At 36.2% G+C, this 23577-nt stretch overlaps 1 protein-coding gene across 1 annotated transcript in view; it reads right to left on the bottom strand.

The window, feature by feature from the left end:
• The window catches only part of arhgef40 (Rho guanine nucleotide exchange factor (GEF) 40), a 145794-nt gene that overhangs the window by 29169 nt on the left and 93048 nt on the right, over window positions 1–23577 (bottom strand). The window contains exons 21-23 of the mRNA XM_030162728.1: window positions 13135–13341; window positions 6567–6746; window positions 3749–3929 (exon numbers count right to left, since the gene is read on the bottom strand). Coding sequence (XP_030018588.1) covers window positions 3749–3929; window positions 6567–6746; window positions 13135–13341 — 568 coding nt within the window. The remainder of the gene's footprint in view (window positions 1–3748; window positions 3930–6566; window positions 6747–13134; window positions 13342–23577) is intronic.

Here is a 23577-nt window from a genome sequence, read left to right on the forward strand (position 1 = left end):
AGTCGGTCTCTGCTAGAAGTCCCGACTAACGTAAATATCGGCCTCCGATTGGCTCTTTGGTTTTCCTAACGTACATGTGATTGGCCGTCCCCGCCGTTACTCCATCTACTTGTTAAAGGAACCTGCAAGTTGCTCCGCTAATGCAAGTTGTCAATATGTTTGCATTTGTTCTGCCTGAGTCATGTCAGCTAGACGGATTTGAATGTCAGTGGTGTCATTTACATTTGCATGTGTTTGTTTGCGTGCGTGCATGCATGCACGCGCACCCATGCATGTGTGCTCGGTAATTAGGATGTGAAAGATGTCAAAGAAAAGAAAACTGGACAGAAGACACTTCAGTAACACTTTATTTGAAGGTCTAGTTTATAATGCATTAAACGCACATTCATAAGACATTATAATGCATTTATAATGCATTATAAAAGTCATTACAACAGTTTAGGATCATGTACAACAACTTATACCAAAGTTAATAAAGTATTATAAGTGTAGGCATAATGTATTATAAATTCAACTTTCATAATGTTTTATACATCCATGCCAAAGTGACAACAGTGTTAAAAGGAAGAATCTCAGGTCCTGGGTTACAGAACACATTATAACCATCATAACAATTAACCATTGCACAGTAAATGTAAATTAAGATTTTGGTTTGTTCTTGAAAGTGCACTGTTTAGTTCCTCAGATGCTTGGTTTTAAGTTAAAAGTTCTCGGATAAACATTGGGGGATTTGGATTCTGGCACAGAAGCAGTGTGAAGGAATTTATTTTTTTAGGTGGGAACTTTTATTAGGTTTTGTCACTGGTCTCTATACCCATCTATTTTAGTGATTTCATTTTTATAAAAAAAAAAAAAAAAAGTATGTGTTTGAATTAACAAAGATTTAGAGCTGCCACATTATTTTTTATTTATGTACAAAGCAACATGTAACACTTCTATTTACTGTCTCTGTTCTTTTCATGTTTTGTTTTTGCAAAATAAAGAGTTAAGAACACTTGGATGTATAATTTTTGACTTACACTCTACTTAGAGCCAGCAGATACTGCTCATACGTCATCATACTTGTGTTATAATATCATACAATTGCTAATTGCTATAAATGTCACTTTACTAAAAGCTCTTAAAGTCCTTCTGTAACTTTTTACACTGTCACTTTGGTATGGATGTATAAAACATTATGAAAGCAGAATTTATAACACATTATGCCTACACTTATAATACTTTATTAACCTTGGTACAAGTCATTGTACATAATCCTAAACTGTTGTAATGACTTTTGCATTATAATGTCTTATTAATGTGCGCTTAATGCATTATAAACTAGACCTTCACATAAAGTATTACCGACACTTCTATAGGAGTCAAAGTTAACTTAAGGGTATAGAACTGAAGAGGCTCAACAATAAAAGACACTAATGCCAAACAGATACACTTTTTAAAAGTTACTTTACTTGTTATTTTGGTAAATGGACTGAACTTATATAGTGCATTTTCTACACCTTCATGGTGCCCAAAGCACTTTACAATTCCTCCCATTCACCCATTCATACACACACCGGTAGGCGGCTACTGCCTTGCAAGGCGCTGCCAGACTCTACTGGGAGCAATTTTAGGGTTTAGTGTCTTGCCCAAGGACACTTCAACAGTCGGAGCCAGGATTCGAACCGCCAACCCTTCGGTCAAAGGACGACCTGCTCTGCCAACTGCTCCACAGCCGTATGTACCATGTATTATTTTCATGTATTTCTATGGAAGAGAACAACTGTTTAAAAAACACAAAAAAGAAAATTTGTAGGGAAAATACAATAAAACTTCAGATTGTAAATGGGATTCTAGATGTGATTTTAACCATATTTTGGGGGAATAAATTACATGTAATAATTGAAAGTAAAAGCCTTTTTTGCTCAGGCAGTAACTGTACCATCAAACTGTATGATCACTGTATTCATGATCTGTTCATATGTCATGCATCAACATATTTAAGTCAGATGACAGACAGTAGAGAGGAGGGGGGAGGTAGAGGAGGTAGAGGAGGAGAGGCTGGACCTACACAGATGAGGTTAAATAATAATGGATACGTTAGTCATGAGAACAACATTGCAGAATGCATTCGATTCTTGTATTGTCTTCTGATATTCAGATATGCATTCTAAACATGTCAGTTACTGATTTTTTCTTCTGACTATGATTGTTTGCTTGTTTGATCAGCTCGACATGACATGAAATTATGATTACAAATGCAAAAAAACCATCAACTTACAGGAGTGCTGTCTTCGAGCACTTTTGTGTCCCCACCAATGTCAAAATCAAACCTACTCCCATGGTACTCCACCATAAACAGTCCATTAGTTTACAGACAGAGCTGGTAGGTCAGTCAGGCATCTTTGGAATTTTATTGCAACGTTCATTGTAGTTTATGGTGGAGCACACTTCGAAATTGTTCACCATGAGGGAAGAGATTCAGGTGCATAATCACGGACAGACTTATGGATTTGTGATACTTCGGCTATGACTGGGGTTTTACAGATCTGATGAAAAATCGGTGACGCATCTTTAAGGAAAGAAAGCGGAAACACTGAAAATGGAAAAATCGTTTTACACAAGTGAATGTTAGTGCAACAGAAAAAGATTTAACAAATAATATGTGTCTGTATGTGTGGATCAATGAACCCCCACATCCATGCACATCTAATCTCACATGTTAGATGTAAAGAAAAGACAGAAAATACCACCATGTATGAGGTAAAACAGAAGAAAATGTTTGATAAACTGTGTCAATTTTAAGAAGTGTGTAAAGTTTGAAACCTAAAACCAACTTCAGTGTTTTTCTCCTCGATGAACACCTCAGGTAGTCTGTTACGGCACGAAATATAACATCTAACAAGATTTAAGCCATGAAGACGAACCAACTCTTATCATTTGCATAACAGCAGTGGATGGAAATCTGCCCTCATTTGCATTTTCCTTTGCAGATCTTCTGAAAATTCAGTTAAAACTCAGTTACGTTTGGACGGAAACCCAACTAGTGTATGTGTGAGTGAGTGAATGGAAGGTTGTAGGTGGAGAGACAGGAGAAGCAGTTTCTATATTTGCAATTCGTTAGCCTCATAGCATAATTGCCTAAGTCATACTCTATATAGACAAAAGCATTGGGACACGTTGAATTCAGGTGTTTCTTTTCTAACAAGGGGTCTGGGATACAAAACAATAATGACTAATGTCATAATATGGTTTTATATTGGGATAAATATCATGCATTGATATTTTGGTTTAAATTGTTATCTTTGCTTCCAAAATACCTCAGAGATGGTTTTTGCTTAATTTCTCTCAACATTGATTGATTTATTTATTTTTTTATCCATGACTATGATTTTGAATGTTCTAACTCTAAATTTCTAAAAAAAAATTTCTGGAAAATGATGGGAATGACGGAAAATTTGCTGACTGAAGTCTTTGTTTTGTACATATTAAGAATCTATTTTATTATCTTTCATCTTTTTAATTTTTTTTGCATTTTTTTATGGTAATTATTCTACCCTACTTACCGGTTATATGTTCTATTTTAGATTTTATTCTTATCTTCTGATGCTACAAACCCAGATCTGGGTAACTACATTTCAGTCTATCACGTACCATTGACTGAATGACAATAAAACTGAGTCTGAGTTTTGACAATAATATACTATGGAAGGGATGATTGTGTAAAGGGATAAAGACCTTTGACCTGAGGTCAAAGGTCATGGTGTACCTGTGTTGTTGATGGCGTGCGTCCACAGTAGATGAGCGATGTCGTGAGTCCAGGCCGCCCTGCTTTCTCTGTCCTGCGTTTGCAGTGTGATGCAGTCTCTGGTCCGAGGCGCCTGGCGGACCCACACTTCAAACTTCAGCCCCTCCTCACCCACATTCTGGGTCAGACCCATCTCACCGGTCTGGAGAGAGACAATGACGGGTATGTTAAAAAGAAGCAGAGCTAAGAGAAGCATTTCTGGAAAATGATGGGAATGACAGAAAATCTACTGATTGAAGTCTTTGTTTTGTACATATTAAGAATCTATTTTATTATCTTTCATCGTTTTAATTTTTTTTTTGCATTTTTTTATGGTAGTTATTCTACCCTACGTACCGTTTATGTGTTCTATTTTAGATTTTATTCTTATCTTCTGATGCTACAAGCCCAGACCTGGGTAACTACATTTCGGTCTATCATGTACCATTGATCGAATGACAATGAGTCTGAGTTTTGAGAATAATATACTACAGAAGGAAAAGTTATTAATATTATATTTCGTTAACCTCATAAAATAGTTACCTAAGTCATACACTATATGGACAAAAGCATTGGGACACGCTGAATTTTTTCTAACAGGGGTCTGGAATACAAAACAATGATAATAAATGTCATAATATAGTTTTATATTAGGATAAATATCATTGCATTGGTTAGTTTGGTTTAAATTGTTTTCTTTGCTTCCAAAATGCCTCAGAGATGGTTTTTACTTCACATTTTACTCAACATTGACTTTGGGGTATTTTTTTGCATCCATGACTATGATTTTAAATGTTCTACCACAAAATTTCTAAAATATTTTCCATGCTCTGATTGTAAATAATAATTCTCTACCACAACTAACCATTCACTTTCTTTACATCTCACTTAAGAAGAAAAATCTCCCATTAAACTTTAACCCAGTGGTTCCCAACCTTTTTTGGCTCGTGACCCCATTTTAACATCACAAATTTCTGGCGACCCCAGACATTCAAAACAGAGACTTTTTTTTTGTTGCTAAAATTAATTTGTTTTTGATCATGTAATAGTTTGCTGTACTATGTTGCAAATAAACGTTAATTTTAGTTGACATTTAATCTATATAATGTATATTATTATGGACGGAGGCAGAAAAGCCAGGTGTAGATTACTGCACAAAGTGAGAATTTGATTTTCCTTGGTCAGGATATGTACAGTCAGTCCAGCTTGTATTTACAAGGTTGATAATCAATACTGAACAAACAAGAACTCAAACTATGAATTATGAAAGAGCTGCAGCATCTGAAACTGACCACAATGAACATTTGAAAGATAAACAGTACCACAGTGCTTCAGTTTCAGCTTCACAGTTTGTCATGTCTTTTATGGATTGGGATTGTCTCTGTCAACTCACCATATATTTTTTATTAGTAAGTTTTTATTTTTATTTCTATCAATTACTAGAAATTCCAGGTGACCCCATATGGGGTCCTGACCCCAAGGTTGAAAAACACTGCTTTTAAGGAAATATTGATATTTATAAACTATATGGACATTAATATTTGGACACATCATGTCTACAGTTGTAAGATAGAGATATAAACATCAATATTCATAATCAATATGATATTAATCACAATATAAAACCATATTATGACATTTGTCATAATTGTTTTGTATCCCAGATCACTATTAGAAAAGAAACACCTTTCCCAATACTTTTGTCCATTTATGTTTGAGTTAAGCCACAGGTCAGCAATCTTTGCATTTTAAGGAGCCATTTTGGACAGATATAATAACAAGTTTAAAAAAGTCTTTCTGGAGCCAAAATATATGTTTTAACTCAAAGTGGTAACTGTGAGAACCTGTCATTTGTCTTTATTGTGTTGTGCAGCAAAAATCGACTGATATGTGAAGGCTTTATGTGCAATGGAGTAAAAGGATGAATAAAAATACAAACTAGAAAAGCACTCAGAGAGCGCAGACCTCCGCCAAGGCAGATCAGTCCTGTCCCCCCCCCCCCATCACAACCAAAATTTAATCCTTTGTTCCTTGTGCCAGTCTCAACATTTCCTGAAAATTTCATCCAAACCCGTCCATAACTTTTTGAGTTATCTTGCTAACAGACAAACAGACAAACCCTGATGAAAACATAACCTCCGCTGATCCTTGGCAGGGGTAAAAATAGTCTACTTTTACTACTACTACGACTTTTGGATTCCTATAGTAAAGTCCACATAGCGCATAATCCACAGTTTTACAACTACATAACATCATTATGACTTTATGGTCATAATAATAACAACAGCAAAATGCTTAAGACATAAGTGTTCCTCATTTCCACAGAGAGCCATTGGAAAACAACTAAAGAGCCAAATGTGGCCCCGGAGCCACAGGTTTCCCACCCCTGAGTTCGGCAATTATGCTCTGAGGCTAACCATCTGTTTTATTTTATTTTGACCTTGTTAGTGACTCTTAAAGGTTTGATAATCTACTGTCAGTAAACACAAAGCAGAAAACCTTTATTCAAAGCAAAATAAATAAAAAAGTAAAGGGAGAAGGGAACATTTTTTACATTTTGATTTCATCATCAACGAGTCATTTCCAAATAATCAGCTAAAAAAAGTAAGCCACTCACAGTTTGTCTTACTTTGCTTTAAATTTAATCAATACAGAAATTGGATTTTCCTCAAAACTCTTCAAACAGAGAGCGTCCCGTAGAGAGGGAGATAATGAAAACTGAAAGAAAAGATTATGTGTGTGAAATAGAGAGGAGGAACACAGGGACAATAAAAGCAGAGTTCTGAGGGGGTGTGAGCACCTTGATGCTGTGTTTGTAGTTGTAGACGGTGCGTCCCGGGCTGGGGCTCTTCTGTTTGGTGAAGATGACCACATACTGGTAGAGGAAAACGTTCCTCATGCCTGCCCGCTTCCTCCGAGCTCCTCCGCACACAGTCAGCTTGCCCTGACGCACCAGCTCGCCTCGCTCCGCCACAGGGATCTGAAATCACACATAACACACAGTTCAGGATACACACATCTCAGACAAAAGCCTCACACTGCATCGTAATCTCTATCTCAAGAGGCCGTTTAGTCCTGATTTAGATGTCGTGTTAGAAAAACTTAAATGTTCTCCAAGAGGCAATTCACCACACAGAGAGAGAGAGCACAGAGACACAGTTAAAAAGTAGTCTCCTCTATTTAAAGCTGCACTCTAAATACAATTACAATTTGTAGCCTGTGCAATTATAATAAAAAAAAAGGCTCCAATTTAAAGTGTAGTTGATTCTGAACTCCACTCCACAGAACTCTTCTTGGTCAAATAGACGATGCCTATACCAGTGTTACTTTCTGTTCCTTTATTTCATTTTTTGCTGTTACATGTCCATTTGAACAAAGAAATCTAGGGCTGAAATGATTAATTGATCCAAATTCCTGATTGGAAGCTTTATTCAGGATTTTGATGAAATTTTCAGGAAATGTTGATAGTGGCACAAGGAACAAATGAGGAAATTTTAATGGTGATCGGGAGGGACACTGATCTGCCTTGGTGGAGGCCTGTGCTCTCTGAGTGCTTTTCTAGTTGTACATTTTTCACCCACTTTCACCAGCGTTGATGCATTTCATCACAATTGGGTCATATGATTCAGTTACAACAACAACAAAAAAACATGTTTCAGTGTTTAACACCACTTTCAAGGTTGAGTGTGTGTCTAATGACATTATATTCTGTAACAGTGAGTAGTAAGACCACTGTGTCTATGTACCAAAATGCCTGTATTTTTTGTAAGTTTTTATATTTTTTTACCCCGTCCCCCGAAGAGTTGGCAAGGGGGGTTGTATTTGTTTGTTTAACACACTAGCAGCGAAACTATTGGTGAATTCATACCAAATTTGGTTTATAGATTGCTAGTAACCTAGAATAGATGTGGTTACATTTTGGGAAAATAATAATAATAATGGATTAGATTTATATAGCGCTTTTCTATGAATGCATGCTCAAAGCGCGTACAGAGGATCTATTATTCATTCACTCTCACATTCACACTCTGGTGGTGGTAAACTACATCTGTATCCACAGTTACCCTGGGGCAGACTGGCGGAAGCGTGGCTGCCAATCTGCGCCTACGACCACCACCAAACATTCACACACATTCATACACCAGTGTGAGTAGCAGCACTGGAGGCAAGGAGGGTAAAGTGTCTTGCTCAAGGACACAACAGCACATGGACAGAGCGGGATTCAAACCACCAACCCTTCGGTTATTGGACAACCCACTCTACCCCAAAAGTGGGTCAAAGTTCAAATTTTTAATGAATTTTTAAAACTTTTTTTTTCTCATTTTCTTATAATGGGTGAAAATGTTTGTAGCATTGTAACATTGGTAGCACTGTAACTATTGGTTGAATTCATACCAAATTTGGTTTATAGATTGCCAGTTACCCAGAATAGATGTCATTACATTTTGGGAAAAGTAGGTAAAAGTTAAAATTTTTTATGAATTTTTTTTAAATCTTTTTTTTTCCCATTTACTTATAATGGCTGAAATTTCAAAACATCAATTTAGTTTCAATTTACTTCAACTTTTCCACATATTAGAGCTGCACAATATATCGTTTGAGCATCATCTTCGCGATGTACATGTATGCAGTAGTCACATTGCAGGTCCTGCAATGTAGGAAGCAAATGAACTCCATGTGTTCTCATCTAATTTCAAGGGTATGTAACACAGCGATCCACCAATCACAATCGTTCTTAATCAGTTTGGAGTGAGTCGCTGCTAACAACATTGAAAAATGTGCAACGATCCAGAGAAAATGACCGTAAACGATGACTTCGTGCCAAAAAGGAAAGCAACGTCACTTATCTGGAATTATTTTGGCTACAAGAAGGATGGAATTGAAATATGTGTTCTGTGTGTTGCACCTGTCACCACAACGAGAGGTAGCACAACTAATTTGTTTGACCATTTACGTCGGCGCCACACAGCTATTATATAATCCTCAGTATTTTTGCCTATTGCAATATATATCGCAGAGTTTTAAAAAATCGCAATGTCAGTTTTTTCCAACACTGTGCAGCCCTACCACATATATAGCAACAATTAATATGCTGACATCAGCACATGCATAGACATGATGACATTATAGATTGCCAGTGACCAAGAATAGATCTGATTACATTTTGGGAAAAGTAGGTCAAAGTTCAATTTTTTTTATGAATTAAAAAAAAAAAATCCCATTTACTCATAATTAGTGAAATTTAACATGTCTGTAGCAGCAAAACTATTAGTTGAATTAATACCAAATTTGGTTTATAGATTGCCAGTGACCCACAATAGATGTGATTACATTTTGGGAAAATTAGGTCAAAGTTCAATTTTTTTTATGAATTTAACCCTCTCATGCATGAATTAAGGCATGAAAAAAAACAATGCAATTGAATTTTTTTTAATGAAACTATTTTTCATGGAGTTGCAAAAATTTGCACTCATCTGGACACCATGTGTTTAATTTTTGAAGCAAAGGAATATGTATTTAAATCAGAAAGTTTATCAGAAAGTGATATACTGTGTGACAACTATGAAATAAAAATATTTTTGATGCAGTTAATTTGATTTTTTCATACTCTAATACTAGTTATTACTCACTTCATGGAGATAATATAAAAAAACATTTTTGTTTAAGAAAAGAACAGCCAAGTTACAGTAATGGTATGAATTTCAGTGTATGGGATGGTGCATAAGTGTCCACTATGTTGGGTGATTATGCAACTAAAACAGCAAAACCCATGAATATATAAGAGAACAGCTATAGAATAGCTGTCCACTATAGGGACCACTATGCATGAAAGGGTTAAAAAAAAATCCTTTTTACTCTAATTGGTGAAATTTAACATGTCTGTAGCAGCAAAACGATTGGTTGAATTCATACCAAATTGGGTTTATAGATTGCCAGTGACCCAGAATAGCTGTAGTTCCATTTTGGAAAAAGTAGGTCAAAGTTCAAATTTTATCAGAATTTTTAAAATCTTTTCTTTCTCCCATTTACTTACAATGAGCAAAATTTCAAATGTTTATAAAAACATCCATTTTGTTTCAATGTACTTCAAACTTGGCACATATATAGAGGCAAATGATATGCTGACATCAGCACATGCATAGACATGATGACATCAGCTGGATCGATCCCAAAATAAGCTACAGTACGTGTTAGGGGTGGGGTTTGTTTTGCCTGGCACCACTTGTTTGTATGTTTGAGACACTTCAAAATGATCAGTACATTTATTTTATCCTTGAGGAATAAGCAAGTACATAATCACAAATTACAATATTGCCCACAATAATCACAATGTGACCCAGTTATCCACTATTTCCTGAATCCACTTGTAGCCAAAAAGTTAAGGCAATGACGTTGACGTTCTATAAACACCAATAACTTAGAAAATTCCTAGAATTCTTCGGCTGTGACAGTAGTATACAGATTTAAAGGGGTCATATTTTACTGAACCCATTTTTATTGGTCTATGGTTCATTTATTTGTGTATTTGGACCCTAATAGTTCATACAGTTTGAATTTGAACCCTCCAGGTGCTGCAAAGCTATCTTTATATTCATTCCAGCAAAAATTGAGTGGATTTCTACCACCTGTATAAAATACGTTTTATAACTAGTTACGTCAAGACATTTGCACATATAAGGTCTAGACTTCCAATGAACATTTGTCCGAGCATGACATAATTGTTTGTCAGCAGAAGCGGTTGTAGTAAAAACAGAAAATATGTCTAAACTTTGAGCCGATTACCTAAAATGTTCAGTTGTTGGTTGTATTAACGAACACAAGTGGCTGAAGGGGAGAGAGCAGCACAGTCAGCAACATGGAGGGGGTGGGGTCATGTGCATTTAAAGGGCCAGCGCTCAACATGACCTTTTTCATGTCATTAGTCAGAAATAGGGTTGAAGATGGACCTGTGGAGTTGAATTAATGAAGAATTTAGACCCAAGCAGAGCATTTACAGTTTATGTAGACCACAGAGAAATGTTTGAAAATGCATAATGCTATTTAAAAAAGCAAAATATCACTTCTTTAAGGCTTTCATTTGGAGAAAAGGTGAGATATGGGATGCAATTACATCAATTAATACTTTTTATTAGCTTACGGGCTAATAGGCTGTAAGCTATTGTTGTCATTCGGTGTCTGTCGTCATCATCTGTCGTCCGTTACAAAACTTTCAATCGTCTTCTTCTCCAAAACTACAATTCTGATTGACTTCAAACTTGGTATACAGCTTCTTTATGATGATGTCAACAAAAGTTAGTGAAATTATTTGGATCTGATTCTGGATTTGGTGCGACTTTGAAAAATTTCCCCATTATAAGAGATAGGAAGTGGATCCATGCAATAACTCAGTAAATATAAATGATATCAAGTGTAAATTTCTACAGTCCAGCCCTGATGGGGAGATGACCAAAACATAATGTCCACATGCTGATCAGGATCTTCTTCCGGATCTGGGAACTTACGGAAAATTTACATGGGCTCTTATGGGGAAACATTTTCAATTGTCTTTTTCTCCAAAACTACAGTTCTGATACAGCTTCTTCATGATGATGTGAACACAAGGTATTGAAATTATTTCCATCCAGATCTGATTCTGGATTTGGTGCAACTTTGAAAAATTTTCCCATTATAACAGATAGGAAGTGGATTGATCCAATAAATCAGTATCAATGATATCAAGTTGGAATTAGAATTTTTTACAGATCTGATTGGAATATGACCAAAACATGGGCTATTTCTGTAATATAATAAATACACAGAACTGGGTGATAATAAATGGCATCTGGATACATCTCCCAAAGCTTTTAATTTGGCCGGTAAGCTACAGGGCCATTGGTCCTATTTTTTTATTTCCAGTATGTGATGGAACTCTAACATATTGTATAAAACGAGAACCTTCATCCACCGTCTCAGCCGTCCACGTCCATGATAACAGACTGTACGGTGATATCTGTGCGGAACTGAAAAAGTACAAATTTCATGTGAAGATCCCTGTTTTCTTTCCCAAGTGCCTCAGTGTTTCTCCTCAATGCATCACATTATTGTTAGATCCAACGTAAAAGTCTGACCACATACATATGGCACCTTTAAAACGTCTATGCATATATTGTTTTGACACTTTCTAGCATTTAAACACTGCCTTTACAGCGCGTTGCCTGTTTCTCAGTGAAATCTCAGCTTTCACATTCCAGTTTTTCTGCTTAGATTTGACTGAGGTTTCCAGACATTTCAGAGACAAAGCCTGAAGATCTTTATTCTCCACTCAGTAAAAAGGACTTATTATTACAAGGTCTAGCATTGTGACACATTCCGTCTCTACAAGAATATTCTTTTCTGTTGCATCGTTGCTCTAATTGGCCGGCTGACTTGGATCTTTTGTGAAAATGTGACTTTATTGTTCATGTCAGTTACATGGTTGAGGGTTTTTTGATGCTGTCGTGGCTTCTACAACAGGGAAGCAGAGGTGGTAAAACTTTATATAATTCTCCTTCAAGAGTAAATATATATATAAATGCTACATTAGATTTAACATTTTCTCAGCTGTTACCACTCTGACAACAAAATTAAAAGGGTTGAAAATCACCGGCAACTGACAACACAGGGCTTTATTTTTAAACCTCTAGAAATGTGTGGGTCACGATGTAAGTGATGCTTCACACACTTTATGAACACCCACTTCCACACCAGCTGAAACACTCACAGACACACACACATACACACATACCTGCCCTGGTTGTCAGTTTACTTTGAGAGCTATTGCAGTGATTTGAAGTAGCAGGATGGGAGTGTTTGTGCTTCTTTATGTGAGCATGTGGGAGTCAAAACATATGTCATGTCCAGCTCTAAATTATAGCACTTTGTCACGGTTGAACAACACAACTAGACGTGGTGTTTTGTTTTTTTTTACGTAAAAGTTAATGCTGTTTTTTTTTTTTTTTTTTAATCAAAATCAAATGCTAGTTCATCTTTGTTTCCCTTCGTTTTTTTTTCCTTCTGCCTGTGTTCTAACTGAAGTGAAATGCAGCTTAAATTAAAAAAATAAAACTACCACAAAAACACCAGTTTTAACCTTGATTTTGTGTTCACAGACTCGCTCACACTCACGATGTGTTTTGTCACTGCAAGAACATCCTCATCACTATATCATTAATTAAGCGTTGTTGTGATAAACTGTAAAAATAAGCCTTAAATAGAAGGGGGAAAAAAAAAAAAAAACTGATTACAATCCCTTCTCTTCCACTGGCCTGACCTCATCAGGATGAGCTTCTTTCCCGCTAAGAAAAGAAAGTGGGACTTACAGAGTCGTAAACTAGGACAGGCATTCTCACCGGACATCCGACGATGAGGTCACTGGCCCTGAGGTCCTCACCATGCCGCTGGGCGTGTCGTAAGATGGAGAGGGCGGAGTCAGAGGCGGGGTTTATCCCTCCCAGCTCCTCCAGAGCTTCGCAGTACTGCTCCAGTCGCTGGATGGGGGCCTGGAGGCAGTGAGGGAAGGACAGGGGGGACAGCGGGGACGCCAGTGGAAGTTTGGACTGCAAGGAGGAGACGAAAGAGACACAAACGATGAGATGTTAGACCTACTGTCACTTTGAGGGCAGATGTTTTGGTTTGTGTCAGCAGAAACAACACAGTCCTTGAAATGAGGATAAACGGATCTGTTAACAGGGGGGTTCAGGGGTCACATTCAGCCCAGTTTGATCTCTAGTGTAAAATAATTCAGATTCAGATTCAGAAAACTTTATTTATCCCATACGAGCAATTCATTTGCAGCTTACCACAGACATCAGCCCACATCCAAAGTGCAATGTGACAAACATAAATAAATAAATCAGTGCACAAATAGAAGATCATTGAAAGCAACTACGAATAATGCATTTAAATAATCAACAAGAAAAGCACTCGGAGAGCATAGACCTCCACCAAGACAATTCTGCCCCCGCCCCCAAGCACCATCAAAATTTAATCATTTCTTCTTTGCGCCAGTATCAACTTTTCCTGAAAATTTAATGAAAATCCGTCCATAACTTTTTGAGTTATCCTACTAACAAACATACAAACAAACAAACAAACAAACACACAAACAAACACACAAAGCAAAGCACGATCACAATTTCCCTCCTGGCAGAGGTAATAAAAATAAATAATCAATAATAAACACCAATGCAGACTAAAAGACCCTATTGGTTCTGCTAACATAAAATAAATAAATAAATAAATAAAAATTTCCTATAAAATCCCTAAAATGGCTGCTGTCAGAGTTTAAAAGTGTGATAGCTAATAACATAATAGTTTATAAATAATGACAACTCCAAATTTGTCTCTTTCTTTTAGCGCAAAAACCCCATTAAAGTATGAAAATATTTATTTTTACAAACTATCCAAACAAAAAAATATTAATAGCCTGGGGAAAAAAAGAAAAATCAATGTAATTTTAACAATATTATGTCTCAACTTATCATTTATACATGTGCATGACACAAAACATTTAGTAACAGGCAGAATATTGTTGAAATTACACTAAATTTCCTTTAGACATTTCTGGTTGTATATATTTGTTCAAGTTATTGACATTTTATTGTACAGGATCGTTTGTTAATGTACATATTTTTATATTTTAATGGTTCTTTTTAACTAAAACAAAGAAAAAAAAAAGAGCTTTCATCATCTGTTGGCATAATGTATTATTGTTTTTTTTGTTTGTTTTTGTTTTTGTTTTTTTTTCCACATTAAACCCAGAGGAAAAGTTGGAATCATTATTCAAAGGTTATTATTCTATCATTTTACTTTATATCACATTGGTTTGTATGTGGCCCCTGAACTAAAATGAGTTCGACACCACTGACTGTAAATATCGTTGGTGTAATACTTACACTTTACAAATTCATCCGGGCCAGATTGGAACCTGTGGTGGGCCGGTTTTGGCCCTTGGGCCGCATGTTTGACACCCCTACGTTACAGGGAGCCGAAGTCACTAAGAATTAACACCAATACACTAACTCATTTTATCCTGAACATTTTAGGTTTTTTATATAAAACAATTGTCTTGATTGGAAACTGAATAATGCAACAGCTTTTTCAGATATATTTTTTACATTATTTTTATTTATTTATTTATTTTTTAATGGAATGTCCTTTGCAATGGACAGAATTTTTTACCTAAAACTGTCAAACTTTTGTCCCCTACAGAGGACAGTAATGCATTGCTGTGTCTCAGGAGGTTATGCCATAATGAGGTAACATGGCTGCACAAAATCAAACATTACAACTGCACGCGGTATGTATTTATAAGGGTTGGTGCGTGCAACAGTGCATACTTTATGCAGTACAGGGTTCACTACTTTGATGTAACACTAGGACATGACCCTTGACACTACTACTGCCACCTTCTGGACAGTAACACCTTCACATGCAGAACAATGAGGGGAGTAGTAACCAGAAAAGCATAGCATAAAAAATGATTGCATCTACAATGATATTCTGATATTTTTGTGGTGGCACGTTTGATACATTGAGTATCTGACCATAAATCTTTAGTCGTTTTTCTAGCATATTAAATTAATCTCATCAATGCCCCCTCTCATCAAAGCCTCGACAATAATAAACTACACACTAAAGGCTAAAACAAGCTTTGGTCAGCAATTGTTTCATTATTTATTAATATATTAATGGTAAAGAGCTCTTTTGGTTTGCTACAACTACCACTTGAGCTGTGTAATCAAGAAAATTGTTGTTTGGGTCATTACACTTTTAATTTGCAGAGCGCTAACATCATGTCTCCATTGTAAATATGTAATGTTAAACAACTGAGTCAGTGTTGATATGGATGTGGAGAGAACTGTGTATACTGGAAACCCCCTGTTGGTGTGGTTGACAAATACTGAGAATAACTGGAGGTTATTTTAAGAAATGTGTGAGAACCACTGTCTTCAGGCTCCTACAGACTGAGATCTCAGCTGGCTTATACATTTATTTGGGAGCTACACTTGGTGACATCGATCTAATATAGTTGAATATGACTCATATGTAGGTGTGTAGGCTTGACTGAATCACAGGCTGTGGTGTATTTTTGCATTCTTACAGTTGTAAATAATGAAGCTGAGATAATACTAAAGGTCATGCAGTGGTATTTATGGGAATGGAAAAAAAAGTCAAGAGGAAGGAGGAGAATGTGTACCTGGTAGTGACTCAACTGATGATACGGAAGCTTGAGATTTCCTAGTTAAAGGTGGGGTGCGAGATGTTTTCCTGGAGCGTTTTTTACTATATTGCTTAAAATCCCCTTCACACCCCGATTACAACCAATTAATTAAATGCTCTAACACAGGGGCATCAAAGTCATTTTCTTTCAGGGGCCACATTTAGCCCAGTTTGACCTCCAGTGGGCCGGACCAGCCAAATAATAGCATAATAACCTATAAATAATGACAACTCCAGACTTTTGAGTGCAAAAAATAACATTAAATGATGACACGATTTCTATCCAAAACAAAAAAGATGTGAATAACTGGAAAAAAAAAGAAATTTCTGAAGAAAAATAAGTACAATTTGATCAGTATTAGGCCTCAACTTATGATTTCTACATGTGCATTACGGATCAGATCTACCAAGGCACAAAACAGGAAGAATATTGTTAAAATTCCACTTATTTTTCTTTAGATATGTCAGGTTGTTCATATTTGTTCAGGTTATTGACATTTTATTGTCAAAGGATATCAGAATTTAATGTTCTTTGCAATAAATCAAAGAGAAAAAAAGGGTGTTGCCATTATTTAGAGGCATAATGTCATATTATTTTTCTCACATTAAACCCAGAAGAACATTTGGAGTCATTATTTTTAGGTTATTATGCTGTTATTTTTGAGTTTGACGCCCTTGACTGTTAATATCTTCAGCGTAATTTTTACATTTTGCACTTTGTAAATTCATTTCGCGGGCCAGATTGGAACCTTTGGCGGGCCGGTTTTGGCCCCCAGGCCGCATGTTTGACACCTGTGGTCTAACACAAAAATAAAATGTCGTCACCTGTGGAACGGACAGGACTGAAAAAACACCATGCAATCATTTTGAGCGCCCAATCGAAATGATTGAACGGTAACATGTCTATCAAGCTCAACTGCCATTTGTCCCTCCCCCCTCTGTGCATACCCCTCTTTGTGCATGAATCGTGCGTTCTCAGAGGCTTGGAGCGCTTGTACAGGAAATGAAGCCAGAGCCAGAGCTTAACTACATTAGTTCTATTAGGATGGAAAGTTCACCGGCAAACTGTTTTGTCACTAACATACATCAGTAGGAAATGTAACGTTAGTCAGGTAGGTATGAACTGGGGCTGTTCTGTAAGAGTGGGGGGGTTAGAGGAGACTGAATGAGGTATGCATGGATTGAATTGTTGCTGTGCAGCGCTGGTGAACCCCCGAGAACAAGCATTGTGCGTGCCAGTACTCTGGAGGCGTGGCTTCAGGGGGGATGTCTGAAGAAAGGGGTTTGGACTTTTGATTTCAATATTTTCAAAATGTAGCTTGCTCGAACCATTTTGTAAGATCTCGTACTCCACCTTTAAGCAAACAAACTCATGGGCGCTGCTACCAAATATGGGCCCCAAGCATAAGCATTGTGGACCCTACAGAAATTGACTATCTTTATCTTCTCGGTGTGTCAGAGCAGGGGGGGGGATACGTATGAGGGGGTGCGGTCAATAAACAATGTCACTTAGGATTAGGATACCATTAAACTGAAAACGAAACTTAACATTCTTTCAACATCTGCCTCCTGACTTCTACACTTCATCTTACACAACAATTCCATAACTTCTATATCCACTGGACCCCCTCCACTACTGGGCTCCATGAATTTATCGTGTTTACCCCCCCCCCCCCCCCCCCCCCCCCCCCCCAAGGGATGTAACAATGTGAAAATTTAATATCATGCTTATTATTACTAACGACATTGTACCCGTGGTGCCATTGTACGATAGCATGAGAGGCTAAAATCGCCCAGCATACCTCACAACATTTGAATACGGACATAAAATTGTGCCTAGGAGATAGTCAGGTAATGTTTCTATTCATTTGGTGAGTTTGGTGGCAATCAGGCTTGCGAAGGCTGAGGAAAATCCGTACAAACGCCCTCCTGTGCTGCAACATCGATCGGACGGATGGACACAGAACGTGCATTATATAGTAGGATTATCACGGTATTGTTGAAATGTGCTCGAAATTTTCAAAAAGTTTTTGTCTTAAATACACAACCTGAAATAATTTAACCAAGTTGTATTTTTTAAAAAAAGAAAAAAGAAACAAAATTTAAAAAAAAAAAAATAATAATAGGCACAATGTACTTTCTGTTGGCGGAAACATTCAACTACTAACATGTAAACATCAAACATACAAATGTGCATTAAAGATGGCACCTTATAGCTATTGTTTGACTATTTTCCAGATCAAGTTTGTGATGAAAGTGCGGTAATCAAACACGATTATCATAATTAGAATTTAAACGGTAATACTAACCATCAGGAATTTTACCGTAGTTTATCGTTATACCGTTAATCATTACACCCCCCCCCAGCCCCCTGTTGGCGCCCCAGAACAAACTACTAACCTCATGTTGATCAACATGTCATTTCTTGGTGCGTTCCCACTGGTTAACAGACATAGCTGTAGTCACACTTTGAAATGGATATCATAAATTTCCGACACTGTCAGAATTTTGTCCCAGATTGCCTTTGGTCACAAATATGGGACAACGGCCATCTTTGAACCTCACTCACCTTGTGATCTGGGGCCAATGTTTAGTTCCCAAAATCAAAGATATCATGTTTTCTCATCTTTCATCACAGGCAAAACAGAATCAAAACAAATTGTCACAGTGGCCTATTCTATACAGACTTATAGTGTTTTCCATTTTGAGTGAACACATTTTTAACCTGCGATAGTAGTTGAATTTTCCTAACCTTTCAGAATTTTATATATTAAATACCAGCTTTTAGTGCCTCTATAGAGACCTGAAAAAATAGGAAAAAATATGAATGTCTGTCAATGGTAAGAGACAAATATTTTTGTGTTCTGGCTTAAATTGTGCCACCGTTTACACATATGATCTTTGTCTGTTTAGGAGTCAATAGTATCGTATAGTAACCATTTTACAGCATATTTCACCTCATTCTTAACCCATAAAGACCCAGTGCTACTTTTGTGTCAGTTCCCAAATTAATTTTCCTCTCTATTTAACCGTTCTTAACTCATTTATCATCATTTATTATAAAATTATACTTTGTATTTTGCGTTTTTTCAGATAAATCAGGCATTTTCCTACATTTAATTTACAGATCATGTAGATGGTTATAAAAGCTCAGATTAACTTTGAGGGTTATTTGATCAGAAACAGAGAAAACTGAAGAAAAAGTGACTTTTTCGGCTAAGATATCAATAACTGAACATAAAAACAAGTGTTTCCATCCACTGTCATTGATCCAACTCTATGGGTTTTAGTGGTGAATCAATGTTGTAGAAGATGACAGTGTTTCCATGGTAACTACGGAGTCTCTGACGACAAACAATTATTTCCATGTTCTGACAGGATTAGTGGATCAACAGGTGTTAACCCATAAAGGCCCAGCACTACTTTTGTGTCAGTTCCCAACTGGATTTTTCACCATATTCAACATTTCTTAAGTGATTTATCATCATGTATTATAATACTATCTTTTTTATTTTGTGTTTTTTCATTGTAAATCATGTATTTTCCTATATTTAATTCACTGATCACGTAGATGCTCATTAAAGCTTACAATAAAGTTTGAGGGTTATTTAATCAGAAACAGAAAACTAAAGAAAAAATGACTCTTTCAGCAAAATCTATCATTAACTGAACATAAACTCAGTGTTTCCATCCACTGTCATTGATTCAACTCCATTGGTTTTACTGGTGAATCAATGTTGTAGAAGATAATGGTGTTTCCATGGTAACTATGGAGCCTCTGAACGTCCAAATGGGTCATATCTGATGACCATGAAAAGACGACAAACTGTATTTTACACCAATTATTTACATGTATTGATAGGATTAGTGGATCAGAAGTGTACATTAGTAGATGGTTTTGGTGGCCAGTGGCTGTTCGGGTCTTTATGGGTTAAAAAAAGTATTAAAAGAGGTGAAAACCTGCTGGACTTTTGGTCATGTTGAGGCTGCAGAGGCATCTCCACTGACTCTGAACAGATCATAAAGCGATAAAGTAATGATGATGTTACTTCTGCATCTTTCAGGTGTGTAGTCTCTACACTTTGTTGACTCTTAAAATTACTTTTTACGCTAACAAACATCACATGGGTAAACGACTGCGGAAGTCAAACAGGATCAAACATACACTGAATGTAATCGAATTTTTTTTTCCAAAATAAAGTCCCATGGGACACAATCAGAAAGGATGGGATTTCTTAATGTGAATGTTTGATTTTTTTGTCCATAAGAGTCAGAATTTCTAAACTCTTAACTCTTGTGTGGTGTTCAGATTTTTGTTATTCAGCCAGTGTTTATGGGTGTGGTGGTCCCGCTGCTTTTGTGGGTTTTTAATTCAACATTATCAAATAATTTCATGTTAATATACTGAATAGATGTTTATTTCATCCCAATTACAAGCAACATAAAAAGCATATATGTTTAATATTTGCCTTTTGCCTTTGCTAGATCACACTTATAAATTAAAGTGCTACTCATTTTTAGGTTGTTTTTTTAATACAATGTAATATAACCAAGATATGTACGGAGGAGGACTAGGGCTGCTGGGAAAAAAAAAGAAAAAATTAAGGTCCAATATATATATTTTTTTATTATTATTCTGAGAAAAAAAGTCTGAATTCATAATAATAATAATAATGATAATAATAATACATTTTATTTGTATAGCGCTTTTCATATAACTCAAAGACACTTTACATGCAGCAGATAAAAACAGATTAAAAACAGATTAAAAGTAGGTGCAAAAGGCAGGTATATTCTGACTTTTTTCTCAGAATTCTGACTTTAATCTCAGAACAATGATAAAAGAAATATTTAAAACAGGTAGAATGCTGAGAAAAAAGTCTGAATTCTGACATTTTTCTCAGAATAATAATAAAAAATATATATTGGACCTTAGTTTAATTTTTTTTTTCCAGTGGCCCTAATTCCGTAAGATATGAGAGGAAAAAATTCATAAAAAAATAATTACTCATCATTTTTCTTTTAAGAAAAAATGAAACCGGGTCCCACAGGCCCAAACACCATACAAGGGTTAAGTAAACTATTGGCATATGTAATAACACAATCAAAACCACTGAAAGAGAACAAATTAAAAATGTCCCTGGTTGAATGGGTGATGGAAGTTGGAAAAGAAGCGGCATATGAAAGAATGTCAAATAGGATGCAGGATGAGATGGAAAAATATCTTTTTAAATGGAGCAAATATCTGGCTACTTTAGATGTCATAGACCAGGGCTGTCAAACTCATTTTAGTTCAGGGGCCACATTAAGCTAAATTTGATCTGAAGTGGGCCGGACCAGTAAAATAATAACATAATAATATATAAATAATGTCATCTCCAAACTTTCTTCTATGTTTTAGAGCAAAAAAAGTAAAATTATGTCATGAAAATGTTTACATCTACCAACTATCCTTTAAAACAATATGAATAACATGAACAAACTGAAATTTCTAAAGAAAACTACGTGCAATTTTAGCAATAATATGCCTCAGTTTATCATGTAAACATGTAAATTACAACTTACAGATCACAGTGGATCAACAAATACACAAAACATTTAATAACAGTTAAAATTACACTTCAGACATTTCAAAATGTTTGTTGAGGTTATTTGTGTTTCTGTGAAATGTTAGTTTGTTTTAGTGTAAATACAGTAAAATGACATGAAAATTTTTATATTTACAAAGAGAAAAATTTGGAGTTGTGAGTATTTATGGGTTATTACCTGTGCCAGGAGGTATTGTGATCACTTTGCTTTGTGTGTTTGTGTGTTTGTTTGCGTGTTTGTTTGTTTGTTAGCAGGATAACCCAAAAAATTATGGACGGATTTTCATGAAATTTTCAGTAAATGTTGATACTGGCACAAGGAAGAAATGATTAAATTTTGGTGGTGATTTGGGGGGGTGGGGGCAGATCTGTCTTGGCGGAGGTCTGTGCTCTCCGAGTGCTTTTCTTGTTACGATTCTATTTGACTGATCTGACCCACTTGAGGTTAAATAGGTCTGTATGTGGAACCTGAACTAAAATGATGAGTATCTTCAGTGTAATTTTTGCATTTCACAAATTCATCCTGGGGGCCAAACTGGACCCTTTGGCGGGCCGGATTTGGCCCCCGGGCCGCATATTTGACACCTGTGTCATAGACTAAAGACCAAGAGGATGCACACTGAAAACACAACGATCCCACTCCCCATGTATGTATGTGTGTATACAATGACTAGACACTTCTGTGTGTGTTTATTCTGTGTATTTATATACCTCGTATATACATGGAGACTCAAAGTGGGTGTGTGTGGGATAAAAAGGAGCTATACTGATAGGAAGACCCCTTCTTGTTATGGGTGGGTAGTTCACCAGTATTCTACTTTTAATGTTACATGTGTGATATGATATATTTGGAAAAAGAAAATAAAAAATACAATAACAAAAAAAACCCAAAAAAAAACCAAGTAGTGCTAGGCACAACAAACCCCGCCCCTCGCAAATATTGTAGCTTATTTTGGCATCTGCCTCGTCACTGCCTTAACTCTTTGGCTACAAGTGGCATCAGAAAATAGTGAATAACTGGGTCACATTGCGATTATTGTGGGTGACATTGTAATTTGTGATTGTGTACTTGCTTATTCATCAAGGATAAAATACACGTACTCATCATTTTTGAAGTGTCTCAAACATACAAACAAGTGGTGCCAGGCACAACAAACCCCGCCCCTCACACATACTGTAGCTTATTTTGGCATTGATCCAGCTGATGTCATCATGTCTATGCATGTGCTGATGTCAGCATATCAATTGCCTCTATATATGTGCCAAGTTTGAAGTAAATTGAAACAAAATGGATGTTTTATAGACATTTGAAATTTTGCTCATTGTAAGTAAATGGGAAAAAGAAAAGATTTTAAAAATTCCGATAAAATTTGAACTTTGACCTACTTTTCCCAAAATGTAACCACATCTATTCTGGGTCACTGGCAATCTATAAACCCAATTTGGTATGAATTCAACCAATTGTTTTGCTGCTACAGACATGTTAAATTTCACTAATTATGAGTAAATGGGATTTTTTTTTTAAATTCATAAATAAATTGAACTTTGACCTAATTTTCCCAAAATGTAATCACATCTATTGTGGGTCACTAGCAATCTATAAACCAAATTTGGTATTAATTCAACCAATAGTTTTGCTGCTAGAGTGTTAACAAACAAACAAACAAACCAAACCAAAAACAATACAGCTCCAGTAGACTGTGAGGTGCCACGCAGGTGCACTACTTTTGGACAAACTACACTTTCAGTCGCTACAACTGAATATTTGAACTGTTTACCACTCAGTATAAGAGACTCACAATCATATGTCTCCTTCAAATCACAACTTAAACATTGGATGAAGGAAAACCAAGCCTGTGCCCATCAGTAGATTGTCCTCACTGTGTTGTTTTGTGCGTTTTTAAGATGTTTTGTCTTTCTTGTCACCTGCCTGTAGGGACTACAGATGGAAATTAGCACTGCTGCTACCATCTGGCATATTTA

The sequence above is a fragment of the Sphaeramia orbicularis genome, chromosome 18 (genome assembly GCF_902148855.1).
Source record: "Sphaeramia orbicularis chromosome 18, fSphaOr1.1, whole genome shotgun sequence".
NCBI lineage: Eukaryota > Metazoa > Chordata > Actinopteri > Kurtiformes > Apogonidae > Sphaeramia > Sphaeramia orbicularis.